Here is a 22835-nt window from a genome sequence, read left to right on the forward strand (position 1 = left end):
GCTCAATAAATACTGGCTGTTATCATTAATATAACATTTATCATATTGTTAAAATGGTAAACCCCAGTGGAGGACAAAGCTGTTTTCTAGTCTTGGAGTGACTGCTGAAGCAGGTTGGTTTGGTGCATGTGCTGTGGAGGCTGTTTCTGGCAAGCACCTATGAATGAGCAACATCAATAGCTTAGAAGAAATGTTGCCACAGTGAGGAAAATGGTACATATCAAGTGTTGGCTTAGAGGAGCCATTGGCAGTGCAACGGTGGTTTTGCCGATTGAGCTTAGTTGCAACTGATGGCTACAGAGCTATCGATAAATTCATAGCTATGTCCAATATGCATCTGATGGCTGGAATTTCATTAGCCTTACTCTTGAGGGAATATGCTCAGGGCTACCCAGATTGAGTTTCTGATTTCAATCTGCTTTCTAAAATGGACAAAGGACCTTTTTGCTTCTGTTATGATTATTAACTTAATATGGCTATTTTAGAAACTTCCAGATTAGAGATTCCCCACCTTTGCTCCCATCCCTTCCAACTCCTGGACAAGATTGTGTTTTAATGCCTTGGTCACAGTGAAAGAGAAACTGAGACACACCAAGAAACTGAAGGAGATTATTGGATTTTAGTCATCCTCTAAATCAGTGAATTATAGTGCCAGATTTCACCCGCAAAACGTCCCCCTTTCAAACAGCCCTAGGTCTCAGAGTGTGTAGAAATCATGGGCCACATTGGCTAGAAAGTCAGGTAGCAGGCAGGATTTCTTGTTGCCTACCTTTTGCAGGTGCAGCCCAATGACTCAGGGGGAAGAATTTGTTTCAGCCCCTTTGTTTCATTTTAGGTAGAAATCAAGGCCCATATAACTTCCCATCACATTCTCCTTTCATCATAGACACTCGCAGACAAATTTCTCTCCAGTTTATATACAGAGATATATGCCTACAAGCTAATGTAATTTTTGAGCAATAACTTTAAAAATATTTTTAACTATAGATGGACACAATATCTTTATTTTACTTACTTATTATTTTATTTACTTATTTTTATGCACTGCTGAGGATTGAACTTCAGTGCTTCCAATGTGCTAAAGCCCCAGCCCTGAGTAACAGCTTTTAAAAGGAAATAGTATTACAAGTAGAAAGGACCTACTCAGACCTTGGTATGCCTGGTGTTAAGAACAATAATCACAATTCATCTCCTCTACTTCCTTCAAGAAAGAAAACCCTTTAAGATCTAGTCAGGAGGTCTTGTACTCATGCAGGGGATTTCTCCTAGAAGGTCCCATTACATGTGTAATGTTCCAGAAAAATCAGCTGATACTGATACTTTAATACTGACAACTGGAACATTCTTGTAGTATGTCTCAGGGCCACTTACATTAAAATGATTTATGTTCATGTCTTAGTGTTAGGTCGTGAGCTCCTTGAGGGCAGAAATCAGATATGATTTATTTGTATATACCCAGCAGAGATCCTGGCTAGGGTTGCCAAGTTTAGCAAAACCAACCAACCACTAAAAAAATCATCATTTATTAGAAATTCAAATTCAACTGGGAATCCTGTATTTATCTGAAAACCTATTCCTGGCGCATGGCTAGCTCAATAAACAATGATGAATAAGTGAATGAGTGAATGACTAGCACAGGATCAGTAAATGTTGCAATAAACTGGTAAAAATGATTGACCATGTAAAAGATTCTCATCTAAATTCCATCTAGCAATCACAAAACATCAGAACCATGTCTGGTTAGCATTCTGCCTTTCAAAATCTAAGCCTGGCTTTGACTAGAAATGTGCTTTCTATCCATACATCATCAGCCATTTTTATTCAGTGCCCATGTGGGAAGAATACTAATCTGATACCATGTCTTGTTCTGACAGTTTTACATCTTCATTCCACACAATTCTGATTTCATACGTTTGCCTAATTGTTTATTTGTGTGTACCAGTTGCACAAGAAAATTGACTTTGGATGGTGTATGGGGTTAAGCCATTGCGAAGTACAATCATCTCTGTATCTTCCTTTAAAATTGCCAAAACTGTGTTTTTATTCCAGCCGAACCCTGGGATTTTGGGTAAAGTCATTCACCTTGATTAAACCATCAGGACCAATTCTGTTTGGAAAAATAGATATCTGTGGTTAGTTTGTTTAACAAACAATCTTTAAAAAGATAACCTAGAAACAACTCTCTCACTCCAATAGTTCTGCTTCTGCTCTGGGTCCATCACCCCTTTTTCTCTTAACTCTTGACTGCCCCTTCTCTTCTTCTTCCTCCTCCTCCTCTGGTCAAGCCTGAGCAGCAGCATCAGAGGCACCTGAAGGGATTGTAAGACACATATACCTGGGTCGCATCCCTAGAGTTTATGATTCAGGAGGCCCAGGGTGCAGCCTGGAATTCTGCATGTCTAACATGTTCCCAGGTGCTACTGCCTCTGCTGCTGGTTTCAAGCTCTCCAAGAATCATTGTCCCTATACCATTCTTTTCTTTCCCCTTCCTTGTTTCTTTCAGATCTATATTTCACATTTCTCACAATATTTCTATGTTCTCCAATAGGTTTTCAGATAAATAGAGCATTATACTGTTTGGAGAACATCATCAGATGCTCCTTGACCTCTGATGGAGTTACATTCTGATAAACCCATAAGTTGAAAATATCACAAGTTGAGAATGCATTTCAATACACCTGACCTACTGAACATTATAACCCAGCAGCACAGTACACTGTGGAATATCAGTTGCTTCCCTTCAGGATCACAAACTGAATGGGAGATGGGGCTAGCTGCTGCCACCGCCTGCATCATGAGGGAGCATTTAACCATATATTGCCAGCCCAAGAAAAGATCAAAATTTAAAAATTGAAGTTTAGTTTCTACTGAATGGGTGATGCTTTCTTACCATCATAAAATTAAAAAAAAAAATCATATGTCAAGCCATGGTAAGCCAGGGACCATCTGTAGGGACCACTATAACTTGGCCTATTAGATTTTTAGGTTTTTTCCCCCAGTATTCTTACTGGGAAAAGTTTACTTACACTTCCTGTTCAATGTAGTTTAGCATTCTGCTGACATGGGATGCAGAGATTTCTCCATCCACTTCAGCAATATATGTGTAGAGAAACCGGAAGGTGCTGAAAGGGATCCGTGGAGGTCCACCATCATGGTCACTGGACAAAACTTCACATACTATCTTAAGAGTTTTGGCAATGGTCTATAAGATACATGGAGAAAGTCACTCTTCTAGACTAGAGTTCTGAGATCAGTTTAGGTATAAGAGAGAAAACAAAAATATTGCTCTTATAAAATGAAGTTGACTATGATTTAAGATTCTAGAAAGTTTAGCATTTTTACCTTCAAATGGCACTTAATTCATTCTAAAAACATTGATTATTGAAGGGGTATCTTTTTTCTTTCCTTTCTTTGTTAGAGGGCTATTCTTAAGAAATTAAATTTATAAACTGCTAGAAACTCATAAGTTATTTGTGACTTTAATCAGCCAATTCCTTATTTAAGATGGGGGTCATTGATTTCACAGGCTATAAAATTAGAATTAGTTCTTATTATTTCTTTTTTTTTTTAGTTCTTATTATTTCTTTCCAGTCTTATTTCTAAAGGGTTGAGGTAATTTTTCCAGCTTGTTATAGTCTAATGAATTATTTGAGGAATGTCAAAGTCGGGAAAAAAAATGTAAGAAAAGGGCAATATTCCTTGGAAGACAGGAGTTCTAGATGCTAGGAAAATAGGACTGAGCATCAAGATAAAACCATTCTTCTAAACATGCAGATACATCTAAGCAGAATCATCTATATTGCATAATACTAACCCTGGTGCTGCGGAGGGGGGAAATGAGCAGATGATGTGCCAGTTTTAATAGAAGGTTTGCTACCAAAGCAATCACACCTTACAATGAAACTTGAACATTAAAGGATCATATTCAGAATTGATCCTACGTCTTTAAATAAATGTAGCCTTTGCATAAATTTCACAAGTAAGAGAGTTGTGAAGTGGTGGGGCAAAGGAAAGGAGTGATTCAAAGAAAAGACTGTTGAGCTCTGAATTAGCAGAGATAGGTCAGCATATATATCTTGGTGGTTTACTGAAAGAGATGGTGCACAGATGCCTTACACAATCTCCAGGGAGCAGTGAAAAATCAGCCCTGCGTGGTGAACTAGGGGTGAACAAATAGCCGCCATCTCTTCCATGTGCATGGCCAGTGGACAATTGCCTTTCTTGCAGTTGATGCTCATGGTTCTACTCCTACCCTTTGCCTGAACATAACAAATGTCTAGATGGCACTCCTTTTGCTGTGGTGTGTATTACCCAGGGTGTAAGTCTGTATGTCATACAGCATGCAAAGATGTGGAAGAAACTCAGCCTATCCTCCTGGAGTGACAGTTTTCCTTGAAGGCAGTGAATTCAAATGTTATTTGCATTAACTAATTATTAATTTTAATTGAGTCAATATTTAAATTTCATTTCTTTCCATTTAACAAGCATTGTTATTTTATGAAATAGAATCACTGTGCAATGATTTAAAAATAAAAATGATGCCAAAGAAATTTGGGGTTTGCAACAGCTGTGGCTCTGGAGGTGAAGCACAGGATGAGGCATCATTCCAGGGATTTCCACCTAAGAGAGGGGAGAGGAGGGTGGACATACATGAGGTTATCAGTGAGGATGGGACCCCATGACTGTGAGATGAGGTTAGCATGACAATGGTTTGGGGTACATTTGCAAGTATCAATGTATGTAAATTAAACTGAACTTTTTCCTTTTTCTTTTTCTTTCTTTCTTTTTTTTTTTTTTTTTTTGGTACTGGGGATGGAACTCCTGTTCTCAACCACTGAGCTACATCCTCAGCCCTTTCTATTTTTTAATTTTTATTTTAAGACAAAGTCTTACACTAAGTTGCTGAGAGTCTCACTAAACTGCAGAGTCTGGCCTCAAATTTGCAATCTTCTTGCCTCAGCCTCCTGAGTCGCTGGAATTATAGGTATGTGTCACCACACCCAGTCCTGAACTACATAATTTTTATCCACAGCTCATTCTTTTGACTTCTCTCTGCACCCCTATTTTCTTTTGTTCTGTCATCCTCTTCGTTGGGGTGCTGTTATGGGCTGAACTGTACCCTTCCCACTCACATGTTGAAACCATAAGCCTCAGAACCTGAAAATGTAATTATATTCCAACAAAGAACTTTTTAAAAAAGAAGTTAAAATGAAGTCCTTGGGGTGGGTCCCCAATTAAATATGATTAGTGTGTTTATGAGAAGAGGGAATTAGGACAAAAGTAAGACTCTAGACATGTGGAGTCAGAGGAACACAGGGTGATGATAGTTTTTTTATAGCTATAAATATCTTTTAAAATGTGTTCTTACTAGTTGTACATGACAGTAGAATGTATTTTGACATTTTATACATATAGGGAGTATAACTTCCCATTGTTCTAGTTGTACATGATGTGGAATTACATTGATTGATGATGGTTTTTTATAAGGCAAAGAAAGGGCCCTTGGAAGAAACCAACCCTGCTGATTCCTTGATCTTAAAACGTTTGGCTGCCAGAACTGTGAGACAATAAATTTTTGTTGTCTATACCACCCAGTCTGTGGTACTTTGTTATAGCAGCCCTTGAATACAGTGGGTGTATCATTTATTGGTTATTAAAACAATAAACCCTCAAATTCTAAAGCTCTCATAGATTTTTAAAGATTTTTAAAGATCTAATAAATGGATAAAAAAAACTCTTTGGACTATAGCTTCTTCTTCTTTTTTTTTTTTTTTTTTTCTTATGTGGTGCTAGGGATTGAACCCAGGGCCTTGTGCATGCAAGGCAAGCACTCTATCAACTGAACTCTATCCCCAGTCCAAGACTACAGCCTTTTGATAAATTCAAACAAATCTAAAGTAAGCAGAGATCTCCATTCTCATTCACAAGACTTCTCTGTGGGATAGGAATCCATTTCACAGAGATGGCCTTAACATTTTACAAGCCTCATTTTCAAACACAGAGGCAAAAGGCTCAGAAAGGAATTGTTTGCTAACAATTGAGAAGTCATTCCTCCAAGTGAACACGATCTTCTACTCTCTATATGATCTATATAATCAGTCTTAGTGGAGCAGGAGGTGGCATAGGCCAGCCTGGAGGAAGGAGTGAAAGGGAAGAGGGACACTGGCCTGCATGCTGAAGCTTTTGGAACCATGTGTGTTAGGTCCAGAGAGCTCCTACTGGAGTCAGTATTGTTATTACCCAGTGGAGTGAACATTCCTGCCATGGTCTCTTCCACAAGGAGCAAACTGCTTCTCTAGATGGCACAGAGATCAAAACTAGCTTGCAAAGGAAGGAGGAATTCCTGGCTTGTCTCTAAGGACAGCTATGTGGATTAACTAGATACAAGGCCTCCACTGGCTGGTGACATTCTGTCTTAGTCTGGGCTGCTATAACACAATATCTTAGACTGATTAATTTATAAACAACAGAAATTTATTGCTCACAGTTCTAGAGGCTGGGAAGTCCAAGATCAAGAGGCCAGTAGATTCGGGGGTTGGAGAGGACCCATTCCTCATGATGGTGACTCCTCACTGTGTCTTCACATGGAAGAAGGAGCAAACAGACCCCCCCCCCTCAAGCTTCTTTATAAGGCTCTAATCCCTTCCCAAAGGCTCCACAACCCCTAATACCCACACTTGGAGAATTAGGTTTCAACATATGAGTTGGGTGGGGGAGATACAAAGTTTCAGACCATAGCACTGACCTAGTCCACATTTAAATTTCCAGAAATGGTCCAACATGATGCAAATGGTATAATAGTACTGATTCTTGAATTCACAGGACACTCTTTATTTACAGACTAGAACTCTAGGCCAACTTCCCCACTAGGTGCTTCTTTTATAGGTATGGTGAGTGGCAAAGTCAGATATCTCGGGATCCCTCAGAATTGGAATGGTTCACTCTTATCCAGAGGTAGGCATGAGAGTGCCTTGGTGGGAACAGAGAAGGTGGAATAGAATCTCAGAGTGCTAGAGGTAAGAGAACTTCATAGAACTTTCAATCCAACCTCCTTATTTTAAAAGGGAAGTGGAAAAATATAGTTCACTTCATTGTTCCTCCACCCCAATTTGTGAGGCAGGTCTATCAGAGGAAAACTAGTAGCCACCTAGTAACCTAAGCACAGGAAGGGTCAGAGTGTGACTTTCCAAAGTTGCTCCTGGCTACTGTGAAGTATGAATACAAGAGGGTAACTTGGACACCTCATAAGATGGTGAGAAACATAGACTGCCAAAGCCAGGGAGCAGATGAAGACAACCTGGAAGAGATTTCAGAGGTTCCCAGCAGGAGTGACAACTGAGATGAGCCTAGGGGGTGGGGGAGCATCATCAGACTTTGCATAATCAGAGAGACACCAAAAACTTAAGCTGTAAGCAGTTTGTGATCAGAGGAAGGCAGGAAAGTACTAGGAGGCATGGGAACCCCTTTACTTGGCTGCTCTGAGGTCCTAAACCACCCCAGAGAGAATGGTGAGGCGAAACCTGAGAGAGACAGTTACCTGTAGGCAGTTTCAATTATTGCATCAGACTAAACTCCTGGATTGAATGGAATCTACTTATCTTCCTCTTCTACCCTTTTCAGGTGGGGGATAAATCAAGGTCATCAGAATTAACTTTAGATAAGATAAAAAACTATACCCCACCAGAAAACAAAAACAAAACCAGAAACAAACAAAAAACCCCACACATACACCTCTGAATGTGATATGAATAAACTTGTAGGCCTGTGAGAATTTTATGTGTGATTTTAATTTTCTCTTTTGTAATTTCTTCCAATACTTGAGGCTTGGTTTCTTTTTTTTTTTTTTTTGGTGGGGGTGGGTGGTAGGGAAGGCACTGGGGATTGAACCCAAGCTTGCTTCACCACTGAGCTATATCTCCAGTCCTTTTTATTTATTATTTTGAAACAGGGAGAGTGTTATTAAGTTGCTGAGGCTGTCCTTGAACTTGCAATTCTCCTGCCTCAGCTTCTTGGATCCCTGGGGTTTATAACAGGCATGTGCCGAAGCATCCAGTTCTTGAGCCCCCACCCCCCACACACACACAGAAGAGATATCAGTTGTGATTGACAGCTCATTTGCCCATGCTACCTTTTCCTCTCTTCTTTGGAGGATAGTAATTTATTTGTTATATAAGGACAATAAAGAAAAAAATCAACCCATAAGGCTCTCCTTTTCTTCTATCTAAAGAAGTGATTATGATAAAGGTCACCGGGGAAACCCAAAAGTTGAACTACAGTATTTCTGCTAAATTTGCTCAGAAACAGAATGTCAAATATGTGTTCCAAGCATATTGGAGAAGAAAGAACAAGATCGTGTTTAGATGTGCTGAATAATTCAAACTACCTTTTCATACCAGTTGGTTTGGGCTGAGGTGATAATTTCCTCATTAATGCTTAAATTTGTATGTATCATTTCAGGGATAGTTTTAAAACTGAATAATTTTGATTCATTTTTATTTAAGGTATCATAACAATTATTAACAAGGGTGAGTTCACATATAAGATACCTAAAAAACTGTTTTTAGCATCTTTTGCTTCAAAACAGGAAAATGGCTTTTCTAGTTGCGAAACAAGTCAAATTTGGAAAAGGCATGAATTTGTATGAACATCCTGTATGCACAGTGATGTCATAACTGTAGTTCTAGAAATAGCCTCATCTCTCTTTGCTTGCTTTCTTATCTCTGATCATTGCATCCAATTATGTTTATCTAATAGTCATTTTCTATAAGGCTACACCCCTTTTTAAAAGTCACTATTGGTATATCTTGAAGGTGTCTGGAATCTACAAGTGAGCAAGTCTTATTCTATAGCTGGCTCTTGGTTATCTCTAGGAATTATAAATGAAAGGTGTGGAGTGGGGTGAAAATAAATCTGAGGGCAATGATCAAATTTCACAAATAATTTGAACTGTCCCTAGAACCTGATGATAATTCTCTTCTCTCTCTCCTCCCATCTCCTGCTTCCAGCTGATGCATACAGAAATGCATTTCTTAATTCAGAGAGGAGGAGAAGACAAAAAGAAGCAGGCTCGTCATTAGCCCTGGAGGGGTGATAATGTGAATTATCCTTCCAAGTCTGGAGGAAGATTTTCCCTTAAGGAACTCAAGGAGGGTGGGGGGGCTAACTTACAACTCCAAGAGAGCTGCAGGAAAGGGCTAAGAACTTCAGCCACTCGATCTCCTCCGTGAAGCGACCCACGTTCATCACACTATTAAACAGATCTGTTGGCAGATTCAACACCTTCCACATCTGAGCCAGTTCATCGGCATGGATGATCAGCCTGCCACCAACCTGCAGGGCAGGGGACAGACAAAATATAAAGAATGAGGGGAAAGGTAGGAGATGCCCTGATTGGCAGGTCAGTCCCCAAGTTCTGCCAGCATGTGTAAAGGGGTGGGGTTGAGGGTAGGTATTAATTAGGGAGGTCAGAGGACCCTCTTTGGCAGTTCTTCCTGCAAGGCCTACTGAAGAGCATGCTGAGATATCATTTAATATGCATATATATTTTGTAATTTCAGATGTCAGAATTATATTAGAGATAGACATAGGGTCTCTTGCTTCCAAGTCTCCACTGAATTCTTTGCACTGGATCTCATTTACCTCCCATTTCCCCAGGAATGACGTGGGGAACATGGCTGATGTGTAGGGGTTGAGACTGGATGCCTAATGTTGTTTGATCTCACTCTAGAGCTCCGTCAGGCTCAATGTACAAGGAACTTGGAAGTTAAAAGGACAGGAGTGAATGACTGACTGAACAAGGTGACGAGGGCACAGCTGCCCCAGTGAAGCCCCAACCCCTTTCCTAGCCCTCTGATTCTAATAAAACACTAAATCTCTGGAACTGAGGTCGTTGGCTAAGTCAGTCCTGAATTGCCTCAGATCTCTCTGTCCAAGATCTTAGGGCAAGGAATGGTGGTGCTAATCCATATTTTTTTGAGAATTGGCCAAACCACAAACTTTCTCAAGCCAGTTTCTCCTCATTCATTTATCAGGCAACTTCTAGGATGACAGGGCTGGGGAGAATGTCAGGGTGTTCCCTAAAAACTAGGCTATGTTTGCACTGGGGAACTACAATAAGCTCCTCCCCAAAGTGGGATGGCCGCATGTCATGGCCTTGTTGATCCATCTGGGAGACACTTTCAAGCAACTGCAGACCCATATTTTTCAGGAGAGAAGGATTAGCACTGCACTGAGTCCCTGGGCATTGTGTCAGCTTAAGGGGATCTGTGATGGCCCCATGACAAGCTAGCCCTTGGCCTATTCAATTTACCCAAGGGGACATTTACCTTCAGGGCAAGATTTAGTGAACTTTAGGGTCCTGCTAAGTGAACAGCTGACTGGCAGAGGAACAGATGGCCTCTGTTTGTACCTATGGAGCAGCAACCTTTCCCTGCATGCCTCTTACCCGAGAATGCAGGATCTTTAACAGCTCAGGTGTGAGCTCCGCCCAGTTGGACAAAGCAACTCGCTCAGACCGCTCTCTCACTGGAGGGATCTCTCCACGGGACATAGACCCAAAATAACTGTAAGACAAAAATTAACAGGGATAGGAAGGGCAGCAGAATAGAATAGACATTATGATTGATGTATGTACATTCCATGTATGTATTATATGTCAAAATACATTCTGCTGTCATGTATGACTAAAAAACATAATTAAATAAAAATAAAAATTAAAAAAAAAAATTAGCAGGGTGGAGGAGTGTCCCATAGTCCAGCAGCCTCCAGCTGCTTCAGGAATTTCCTTTTCCTCTCCTCAACTCATTTTTAAGGGAAGGGGGTAGAGGAAAGAACATTTTGAAAGCATTTAGACACTGTGCTTAGTTCATTTGCATATGAGAAAAGCCTGATTGTGTTACTTTCCACTTAAGAAATGGAGCATGCTTAGGGTATAAAAGTTTGTTTCTAAGGTTGAAGAATATTCAAACCAACTAAAGTGTGTTGTGCAATTATGTTGGGGCATATTCGGTCAAGTTTTGTTTTGTTTTTCCCCAAGTCATCCCTCCTAGTGTTTCATATACACAGAGGGTCATATATCCTAGGATACATACGTATAGGATATATATATGCATGTGTACATCTGTGTTGTATCAGGCAGTGGGTGGGGAAGAGAATTTGGAAGAGAACAAAAGTGATTTGCCTGAGAAAGGGGAGGGAATAGAATGGCTCCCAGGATGAGTGAGGAAGGGTTTCTGGCTGGGGAGAGGCCTGAGGCTTCACCAAGGAAGACAGAGAAGACTGGCAGGGTACTAAGGGAGGCTCAGGAGAGAAGACAAGCCAAAGAAGGTTTCAAGCTTAATATGATACGCATGAGGCAAAACGCTTCTCTTTGTTTCCTCAACAATTTCAGTAAAACTGCCTGGTCACCACTGCTTTGTGAATGAAGTGGACTTTGGGGGACAATGTGGAAAATAGACTAAGTTCTATTTCAGTATTGGCATGGATGGAAAGAGGCTGTCTGCAACAGGGAATGGGTATGAGCAGGTGACATGGTGGTTGATGCTATATAGCAGGGTGTGTCTCCATCAAAAGTCTTGTTACTGTCTATGCCTGAATCAATAACTTCTGCCCTTTATTTTCTCCAGATAGCATGAAAAGAACAGAGTAGAAATTTCATAGCAGCCCATTTTAGGGTGAAACCATACAATAGAGTTAACCATTGCCTGTCTTTTAAGACACAGAGCATTCAAAGCTAAAACCACATGGCCTAAAACAGCACCCTCCAGGTTCTCTCTTGGAGGATGTCAATAGGAAGGGTAGAAGAAATGCTTCAAGGGCACTTCTAAACAATGTGCATGAGAACTCTCTACAGACAGGTCAGTATTGCAATGGGTATGGGTGCAGCATGACAACTGAAGTTGGGTATAACCTCAGGCTCTGTAACCAGACTTGGGTGATATAAACCGAGGGTAATGACACCATGGCACCTCATTGTACAGAAGTTACTACCCAGGTGGAGAGTGGCATTCATTATTCTCAGCATTCTTCAAACATCTTTAGACTTTTTAGTGGAGCTGAGTAGATAGAGAACATGGAAATGAAACTATAGTCATGGATTTAGCCCTCTGGGTTATTAAGCTTCATTTGAAAGTAAACAATTCTATGGTTATAAACAGTAAATTTGTATTGTCACACATGCCTACTACAGGAGAAATAATTGTATGTTCTGCTGAAATGCCTGGTAGGTAGTTTCCTCATTGACAGCAAATATGTAGGGAAATTCTTGCTTGCAATGAATTAAATACATATCTTGGAAATATTGTGTGGAGTTTTATCCTTTAAAAGGGTACAAGTTTGTAATCACACGAAACAATCTGATAAGGGCTTTTCATGTCTAAATAGGATGAAGAGTGCTCTTAGGTCATGCTCTTTTTCACTGTAGTTAAAGTACAAACTGATTTTTCATGGATGTCTAAAAAATTTATAGCATATCATATAATACAGGTGCTACCAGTCTACAATAGGGGAATGTTTTCTTCCATAAATGTCAGAGGCAATATTAAGAAATGTCATTTTTCTAACTATACTAGAGTAGCAAAAGAATAATAAAATGGAGTGTTAAACTATTGTATAGTATAAAACAGAATCTGTCTGACTATGCTGAAAAAAAAAATCAGTCTTCTGATGCTAAAGTCCAATCTTAGAGGTAATAGATCAAATTTAGAATTGAAAACTAAACAGGATTCATTACTAGGTGAAGCAACTCTATTTATGTCTCTTTTTATGGCACAACTGGCTCACTCTCCCCTCCATTTCTAAAAGCTTCCTCCTAGTCCAGCCCAAGAGTGCAGAACACTGGCTCAGAAACTCTGTAAGACCCTCTTGGAAGACATTTTATACCATCTGAAAGGTGTTCACAGCTCTCCTCCCCTTCTGCTCAGAACACCTACTCACCCTCAAGCTGAGAACATTCTTCCTTCCCCCAACTACAGGGCTCCTCCGCAGTCTCCCTTCATCCTCCTTTCCCACTGAATTACTATTAAGGAAGTAATCATCATAGTAAAAATAGTCAGATCCAGGAGGTCTGGTTAGTTTCCAACTCCTGCCCCAAGCCCTGGTTACCCAGTTTCCAACAGGAGTGTTTGTCTAAGAAGCAATTTCATAGCTGAGAGGGTTTCTGCATAAAGCTGCTTCAGCGCAAGCCAGCAGCTATTGTGCAAGCTCCATTGACTGAGCAGGTTCTGGGGGCTCTTGGAAAAGGGGCACCTGTGCACACCGCTCACAACCAAGCCTGACCTCATCACTCTCATCTGTTGCCTTCTCTAAAATGCCTCGTGACTGTGTGGACACCTTTATGCTGAGAGAACAGATTCGTTCAAAGAAACCTTAAAGAAAATAGTAATTTCCCCAAAGGTAAGATACAAAGTATCTCTAGTCCGGCGCAAGTCGTGGAGAAATGTGTCTCATTACAGGAAAGACCCAGTTTGGAAAGATCCACCCGCTCCACCCCGCGGGCCAGCTCCTGCCTCCCCCAGGTGCCCTGCCATCTAGCGGCGAGACAGGAGAACGAGGTCCAGGTTTCATCCAGGCTAACCCGCCTGGGAAATTCCGTGCTTCCCTTTTCACTGGGACAGAGGGACGCGATGCGGGCAGGGGCGGGAGTGTGCTGGTGTGATGTAGAAGTCTAACTCTTGCTGTTCACACTAGGACACTTGACCTATAGCCTTGGCGTCCAGCTGCTCAGTCTAGCTGTCTTAGGGGAGGGTATCTCTTCCCCATTCGATGTATTTATATGTGGATTTTAAAACATCAAAAGCAACGAGAAAACTGAAAATCTGGCATAATTAGCCAGAGATTATGCTAATCAGTCCGGACACTCTGGCTGCAGCCATGACAACCTCAATTTTTCATGACCCTTTCTCCTCCTTTCTCTCTCCGAGGAGACTGGAGGTGAGAAAGGAACACGTACTCGGCAGCCCATTGGATGAGATCCTGGGGCTGGGTCCGGATGGCGGCTTTGGTAAACTGCTTCAGCAATTCCGGCAGCTCGGGCGGGATGCATATTTGCTTATCAGTCTGAGGCATTGATTGCTTGACCTGTGCACAGGAGAGAAAATAAAATGGGACTCTTTGAATCATAAGATGACAGCAGTCCTGAACTAGAGGTCACCCAGCCTCTGTTTGTCAGTCTCAGTATTGGGGATTCTGCTACCCCACAACACAGATGCATTCTAGAAAGTGGTTTACTAATCCTTGGTTTTTGTTGTAAATAATTATGTCCTTCATGTAAAACATCACACTTTAAAAAGTGGACATAACAGAAGTAAACATAAATATTCCCTAATAATGTCACCCCCAAATATTGGATATCTTCTTCCCAATTTTGTTTCAATCTAACTGTATATGTGTTTGTATAAATGAAAACTGAGGTTGCACAAACCCTATTTATTCAAAAGCATGTTATGAGGATCTTTCCAAGTTGCTTCAATTCTTACTAGCCGGATAAAAGTTGTAGCAAAATTTACACTCTGAATCCTCTGATTTGACATTAGGCCTTTCTAAATAAAAATAATTATTAAGCAGCTATTGGACTATCTAATCTTTTTTTGTTTTTAGTTGCAGATGGACACAATATTTTATATATTCATTTTTATGTGGTTCTGAGGACTGAACCCAGGGCCTCACACGTGCTAGGCGAGTACCCTTACCACTGAGCCGACCCCAGCCTTCTTATCTAATCTTAAGAAAGAAACAAACATTTTCACATGAAAAGTTCAAATTGAAACAAAGACAAATTGAAACAAAAAAAATTTAAAGTTTATAGATGGTATATAATTTTATGCACATATGAATATAATATTATGATTCCATTTTTAATACAGAAAGGGACAAGCTAAAAATACCAAAAGCCCTACCCACCACCCTTACACCTAGATTGCCAGACAAATCTCAGTAAATATACTTTTCCAATTGTCTTGCTGAATTTGCCATAGAATGAGAGAAATCTTCAAGCACCAAATAAAGTGAAGCAGAATGTAGAATAGTGACTTACTAAGAAATGAGGGCTCACCTGAGGGCAAATGTAGAGAGCAAAAATTTGAAACTTTGAGATGCAGGGAGGAGAGAGACCAGGCCTGGCCCACAAAGAGCAAATGACTGAACTAAAGCATTTTCCTTCTGGTCTAAGTTTGAGACCTTCAATGTGGAAAGGAAGGCTGGAAACATTGGTCTATAGGTAGGGGTAATCAATGAAGAACTGTCTCCTATGCTGCTTCCTATTGGGGGAAAATAGCCTCCAAGAGTTTGTAGCTACCGACTAGATCTAGGTTTAGATTTATACCAGCAGCAGCCTAGTTGGGAAATCCCTAGATGAGAAATTAAAGCAGTCTGAGGTTGGTGGTATTTTATTCCCTTTTACTTAATGTTCTTTTATTTGGAAGTAGAGGAGGGTAAATATAATGATTAATTTTAGACTTCATAAAAATCCAAGTATGTATAAATTTTACTGTGCATATGTGGCCTTGTACATAGTATTAAAAAGTAATACTACAGGGCTGGGTTTGTGGCTCAGTGGTAGAGCACTTGCCTAGCATGTGTGAGGCACTGGGTTCAATCCCCTGCACTACATAAAAATAAACAAATAAAGGTATTGTGTCCATCTACAACTAAAAAAAATTAAGAAATAATATTACAAAAGTTATATTATAAATTAATATAATCACCAAGATATGCCCCCCCAAAAAAAGGAGATGGGGGGAGTGTAGGCAAAGTGGACAAATAACATGTTAGAAAGTCCTCCCTACATGTCAGTAATCAATCAAAATAAATGGTCCTAAATGTATTAAAGTATAGAAATTATCAGACTGGATTATTAAAAATCCAGGTACTGTCACATCTGAAAAAAACCCAGAAAGACTGAAGGTAAAAATGATATAAACATGCAAATAACCCAAAGAAGTTGACATTGACAAACTGATACCAGACAAAAGATATTTTTTAAAAAGATGTAAAATTCACCGTTGGAAATCAAGAAATTCACTACATGATGATAAAAGCTTCAACTATTGAGAAGTTAGCACAATTCTCAATAAGTATGCTCCAGCCTTCACCAGGGAGGAGTCTCCAGCCTCCCCCAGGTGCCCTGCCATCTAGCAGTGAGACGGGAGAGCAAGGTACAAATATTGTTTGGGATCAATCTCTCTCTCTCTCTCTCTCTCTCTCTCTCTCTCTCTCTCTCTCTCTCTCTCACACACACACACACACACACACACACACACACACACCACCTTTACTATTAAAGAGTGAATGATGATAAATACAAATCTAGAATTGGCAATTACCCCTAGCGGAAGTGATGTCATCTCAATAGTGACATTGTAACTTCTAAGTTGGATGGTAAACTGCTTAGATGTTTGTTTCAAAAATTTTAAACTATATTTACATTATGCATTTTGTTTTGTATATACAAAATAAAATTTTAAAATCTACTATTTACAAGTTGTGCCTTGTGACTTTTCAATCCATTTATTCTAGAAAAGGGCAGGGCCTTAGTTTGTTTATATTATGTATGTGTGTGTATACATACACACACATAATATACACAATATATATTCTTTCATTGTGGTAAAACATATAGCATAAAATCGACCATTTTAGCCACTCTAAGCAGCTAGTTGAATAGTATTAGGTACATACACATGCAGCCATCACCATCATACTGCAGGGTGTTTTCATGATCCCATCTGAAACTTCGTACCCATTGAAAAACAACTCCCTATTCTTCCTTATTCTTCCTTCTCCCTGCTCCTGGCAACCACCATTCCACCTTCTGTCTCTATGAATATTATGTTGTAGCATGTTTGAGGGTTCTCTTTTTTTTAAAGGTTGAATAATATTTCATTATATGTACCATTTTTTGTTTATCTGGTCACTTATCAGTGGACATTGGGTTATTGCCACCTTTTGGCTATTGTAATAATGTTGCTATGAGCACAGGTGTACAGATATCCTTTTGACTTCTGCATTCAATTGCTTGATATAGACCCAGAAGTGGAATTACTGGATCATGTGGTAATTGTATTTGAATTTTTTGAGGAACTGCCATACTGTTTTCCACAGTGACTGCACCATTTTACTGTTCCCTTGTATTTTGACAGGATCATTTATTTGTTGTGCAATTATATAATTTTTATTCTGAAGGTTGCCAAAACCTCATGTAAATGAAAAGACGGCCCAAACCTAATTAGAAAAGCTTCCATGACAAGAATAGCAATGATAACCCTTGGTCAATATGGAGCAAAATCAAGCAAAGCCTTATTTCAGCCTGTTGCCTTTTCTGACAACTTTTCTGTGACCTCTAAACATTTGGGCAAAGACTCTCTAGTAAGTTCTTTATACCTATTTCTCAGTCCTTCTTTAACCCTTTGCATTTTTCTCCTCTTAAAAGTCATCAGTTTCCTCCATTTCTAAGCACAAGATATCATGCTAAGTATACTGTATATGCTTTCTCTTTTAATCATATATATATATATATATATATATATATATATATATGCGTGTGTGTGTATGTATGTGTGTATATATATATATATATATATATATATATATATATATAGTCACCATTTTACTGATGATGAAACTAAGAAAAGGAGTAAAACTTTTGCAATGACACATAACTAAGAAGTGACAGAAGGAGGGTTTGAACACCCACACAGCCTGATGGGGGAGGTGGACTGTTAGACAAACGTTTTTTGCTACTTGAGGTTTCTTCCTACTTTGATGACATATACCACCCATTCTGCACAGTGTTTCTCTGCCTCCTTCAGTAATTCTTTCTCTTTTCTTCTGCTAAGCAAGAATTAGTAAACTTCCCCAAACAGTTTTCAGCATCTGAGCTTATGTTGGTTTCCTGGAGAGCTTACATCACATCCTCCTCAGGCTTCATCTGCCACATGACTATGTTGATTATCCTCCTTTATCCATCAAATCTCTCACCTGTGCTTCTATTCCACACTTCCCATTGCCTCCAGGACACTTGGCCACTAGAATCCTTGGTTCATCTCCCAACTAAGTCTCCTTCCCACATTATTATTCTTATTTTTTTCTTTTTTGCTGTGCTGGGGATTGAAAACTCAGGGCCTCTCACATGCCAGGTAAATGTTGTACCACTGAGTTACATCCCCAGACCCCCAAATTCTTTTCTGAACAAGATACCATCATTCTTTCTGTTCTTTGGCCTCAAAGCCTTGGACACATCTTTTTTCCTCAATCTGCTGAATATCTTAATCATATTGATCTTTTCTTTGAAAAGTGTCTCCAATTTATCCTTATTTCCACTTCTATTTTTCTGGTTTATTGCCTCATCAGGAAGTAGATTCCTGACTGGTATCCTTCTCTCACCTCATTTTCTGGTCTGGCCTGTCCAGGATGGCTAGATCTATCTTTAAGAGATGAGAGAGCTCCACTCACAAAACAGCATTCAGATCTGATTTTCAGGGTTCTTCATGATTTACTCATCTCATTCTAAGCTACAAATTTTCTATTTACCAACACACAAATTTACAACACAGTCTACTCTGGCCACTTTCCAGGAAATTAAACATCAGATGTTTAACACTTTTCTCACCCACTGTTAATAGTACTCTATCCTGTTTTGGTTTCTCACTCAGCAAGTTGTTACTACTTGAAGTGCCCTATTTTCTTTCATCTATTCAAACCTTATGTCCCCCAGATTTCATCTTGAGTCCATACTATTCTTTCCTAAAAAACTTGGGTAGCATCTACTATTGTTTGTAGTACACATTTTCCCATTAAATCCTATTCTGCCTTCTATTGCTCTCTAAAGCAAAGCTCCCTAGCAGTGGCCAGGAGAGAATGAGTTACAGGTGTACCATGAGAGATTGATGGTTGTAAAGTTTTTATACTGATATGAAATTTACAGCCATTTTACAACCATTCACAAATTTATAACGGTTCACATTATATTTGGATGCTGTCTGGCACAGTCAGTAAACTTCCAGATTTCAGTGCTTATTGTTTTGTGCTTAAGGGTTTATACATAACACCTGCCACCAGAGACTCGAGTGGAGGGATTTCCCTTTCATCCAGCCCATTAAACCATCCACGTCTGACTCTTGCTTTAATTGCAATGTATTTATAATCAGTGATAATCTTTGTGCATGTGTTTCAAATACTTAATTTTTCCTTTGATCTTATTTGCTCTTATTTTTCACGTCATTTTCTCCCAACAAAGCCTATGATTTGTTTTCATCATCATCTCTTGTCTCTTATAAAAAATTAGTTTTCTTCATTTTTTTCAGTTGTGACTGAATTTATGTGGAATTTTATAATGACATTGTTTGTTTATAGAGATAAAAATGCATCTAAAAAGCAGATGATAATGGAAAATAATGTAATCAATTCAGTGGAGGAGAAGAACCATCAGAGGGGGACCTCAGATCCCACTCTCAGATATCAAAGAGAGAAAGAAGCCCTAAAACAAAAAAGATAACTACACACAAATATCCTATGAAAAAAATTTCTAAATATTTTAATTATACAGCAATTGAAATTAGTAATATTTGTACTGTGTTGAAAATCTAGTTTTTTGATTTTAAAATTAAATATTTCCAAATTTCCCTTTACTTACCAAATGCTTAATTTTTCAATAATCTAGTGAATTACTTAAAAAATAATAAGAAAGGACAACCTTATTTTTTTTGAAAATTGGTTATAGTCAAAAGACTGATAGTCTCCTGAAGTACTTTACATACATTATTTTCCACTATAATGGATAACTTAAAATTTAAAAATAAATTTCATTAATTGCTTCAGAGCTTTTTAGAGTTTCACAAGAGAGTAGTCAAAATGTTACTTATTAGTAAATGTATGAGAATTATTTCAAATGTGTATTTGTTTGCCCTGTTTGTTTTATTTTTTGTATTCTTAAATGTATTATTTTCATGGAAAAGTTATGAAATGAAAAAAAAAAGTCACCAGGCTTCCCACTTCCTTTACTAGTGGCTGGAAAGTGATTGGTACACTTCAGATTCAGAGTAGAAATCCTGCTGCTGAGGAATACTCACAATTCAGCAGGTAACAGCAAATCTAACTCCCCACATTCCTCAGCCTCAACATTATTTCAATACATAGAACTGGGGAGACAAAACCCCCAAGCCAACTGCCAGGCCCCAAGAAGAACCACCAGAGGGGGACCTCAGATCCCACTCCTGGTTAGTCATACATCAAAGAGAGAGAGAAGCCCTAAAACAAAAAAGATGTACATTCAAAGGGACACCTGTATAAAAGGGAAAGGTGAATCATTCTCAACCAATGTGCAAGTTCAAGACCAACAAGTAAACAAATCTCCCCTGAAAATTCACAATCCCCCAATAAAGGATCCCACAGATATGGAAATGGATGAAATTCTAGAGAAAGTATAAAACAACTGATTATTAAAATGCTCAGTGAACTAAAAGAAGATCTATGGGATGAACTATGAGGACAAATATAGGAGATAAAAGACCATTTCAATTAAGAAAAATATTGGAAAGAAACCAGTCAGAACTCCTGGAAATGAAAAACACAATAAAACAATTTGAAAATATACCTGAAAGCATCACTAACAGATTAGATTGTGTAGAAAACAGAACTTCCGGTCTCAAAGTCAGTACTTCAGACTTTGAAGAATATACGAACTTGAATACTCAATATGCAATGAAAAAAATACCATGATCAGAATATACAAGAATATTCTGGGACAGAATAATGACCCAGACAGAATAATGTCTGGGACAGTATTAACAGAAAAAAAACCTTAGAATTATTGGGATAGAAAAGCACATGGTGATAAGCCTAAAGGCATTAAGAATATCTTCAGTGAGATAGAAGCATATGAGAAATGAGATAGACCATCCACATATAGGACCTCAATAACAAATACCGTTTCCCCAGCACTATTTGTTAAAAGACTATCTTTCCTCTAACATATATCTCTACAATGACAATTATAGAAGATTGAAAAAAAATGAAGACCTTAGAAGATGGGAAGACCTCCCATGTTCTTAAAATATATATATATATATATATATATATATATATATATATATATATATAAAATATTTGTAGCTGGATACAATACCTTTATTTTATTTATTTATTTCTATGTGGTGCTGAGGATCCAACCAGCATGTGCTAGGCGAGTGCTCTACCTCTGAGCCACAATCCCAGCCCCAATATTTTTCTTAATATTGTCAAAATAGACATACTACCAAAAACAATATGCAGATTCAATACAATCCCAATCAAAATACCATTGAAATTCTTTTCAGCACTAGAAAAAAACAGTCCTAAAATTTATTTGGAAGAATAAGGGACCCAGCATAGTCAAATCAATCTTGAGCAAGAAGAGTGATCGCAGGAGGCATCACAATACCTAATCTCAAATTGTACCACAGAGCTATAGTAACAAAAACAGCATGGCATTGGTATCAAAATAGGCAAGATGATCAATGGAATTGAAGACACAGAAACAAACTCACATACAGCCATCTGATACTTTACAAAGGTGCCAAAAATATATGTTGTTATCATCTTTGTATTCAATCTACTGTGATGTCACACATGTAGCTTCTGGGAAACTCCACCATACATTTTTTTTTTTTTTTGTACCAGGAATTGAACCCAGGAGTGTTTAACCATTGAGCCACATCCTTTTTACATGTATATTTTTTTGAGACAGGGTCTTGCCTAAGTTGCTTAGGGCCTCCCTAAGTTGCTGAGACTGGCTTTGAACTCACCATCCTCCTGCCTCAGCCTCCTGAGCTGCTGCGATTACAGGTGTGCACCACCCCATCCAGCTCCACCATACACTCTTCATAGTATTATGATGAAAGTTGTTTGGACCTGTCAGATGCCTCCCTCTCCAAAGTTTCAAGGACTTTCAGAAGTGCCTAACACCACACTTGGAAACCACTACTTTGTAAAACTATTTATAAAGGTATTTACAACTACTGTCCACCAGTTTCTATCATATTGGGCTTACAGAACTAATTAAAAATCACATAATAGAAATAAAGCCAAAATATCTCTCACAATTGCAGAACCACTCATTTTACCAACCTTCCAGTGGAATGACCCCATATCTGGGACCAAAGAAAATAGGAAAAAGGCTACTCTGGAAAAATAATATAGAAGATGTATTGACAATGCTCTGCACAAGACTAGGGAATCAAATGTTTCCTTGCAGAGTGATGCATTTGCAGATGTGAGTGCCAGCATTTAGCTAGCAACACTAGTTAGAGTCTCTGGAGAGGAAGGCTTGGAAGAATATTACCTACCCTGCCAAAAAGTAGCAAAGTTCTACTCAAGAGGAAGTATTTAGAGTAGTTATTAAATACTGTAAAACAAATAAGATTTTCTAGATTCATATCATGCAAGCACAAGGGATCCTGCTGGCAGAAAGCTTTTGGATTGGAAGGTGGGGGGCTCTACATCCTGTCTATTCTCTGCATTTTGAATCCTGAGATGCCTGTAAGACCCATAGACATGCTTGTCTGCATTTTCACCTGAAGATGTGAATTCCACCCTAAAGAATGTTAATAATAAAATCCAGGCTGCTGTAGTTCCATCTGTTTTTAAGTGTATGCAATGAAAGAGTTTTTGATGTTTCCTATCAAGGTATCTGCCAAAGTAACAGTGGTTTTGTTTTTGTTTTTCTGGAGGCTAGGAGTTAGAAGAGGAATTTTTAAAATTTTTTCAATGATCATTACTACATTGCAGAGTTGTTGATAAGTGTTTACTGACTTCAAAAAATTGGCCTACTTGACATTTGTAAGCACTAGAATGAATGTAATAAA

The 22835-nt window shown here is 38.8% G+C and overlaps 1 protein-coding gene across 2 annotated transcripts in view; it reads right to left on the reverse strand.

Annotated features, from left to right (window-relative positions):
- Positions 1-1903: 1903 nt before the first annotated feature.
- Positions 1904-22835, reverse strand: part of Ropn1 (rhophilin associated tail protein 1) — a 29054-nt gene continuing 8122 nt past the window's right edge. For both annotated transcript variants that reach the window (XM_046458035.1, XM_046458033.1), the window contains 5 exons: positions 13949-14076; positions 10445-10562; positions 9169-9330; positions 3027-3202; positions 1904-2107 (listed from right to left, as the gene is read on the reverse strand). In XM_046458035.1, coding sequence (XP_046313991.1) covers positions 2041-2107; positions 3027-3202; positions 9169-9330; positions 10445-10562; positions 13949-14064 — 639 coding nt within the window. In that variant the 5' untranslated portion in view covers positions 14065-14076 and the 3' untranslated portion in view covers positions 1904-2040. The remainder of the gene's footprint in view (positions 2108-3026; positions 3203-9168; positions 9331-10444; positions 10563-13948; positions 14077-22835) is intronic.

The sequence above is a fragment of the Marmota monax genome, unplaced genomic scaffold (genome assembly GCF_021218885.2).
Source record: "Marmota monax isolate L192 unplaced genomic scaffold, Marmota_monax_Labrador192_F-V1.1 WCK01_AAM20220418_F8-fsc00052, whole genome shotgun sequence".
NCBI lineage: Eukaryota > Metazoa > Chordata > Mammalia > Rodentia > Sciuridae > Marmota > Marmota monax.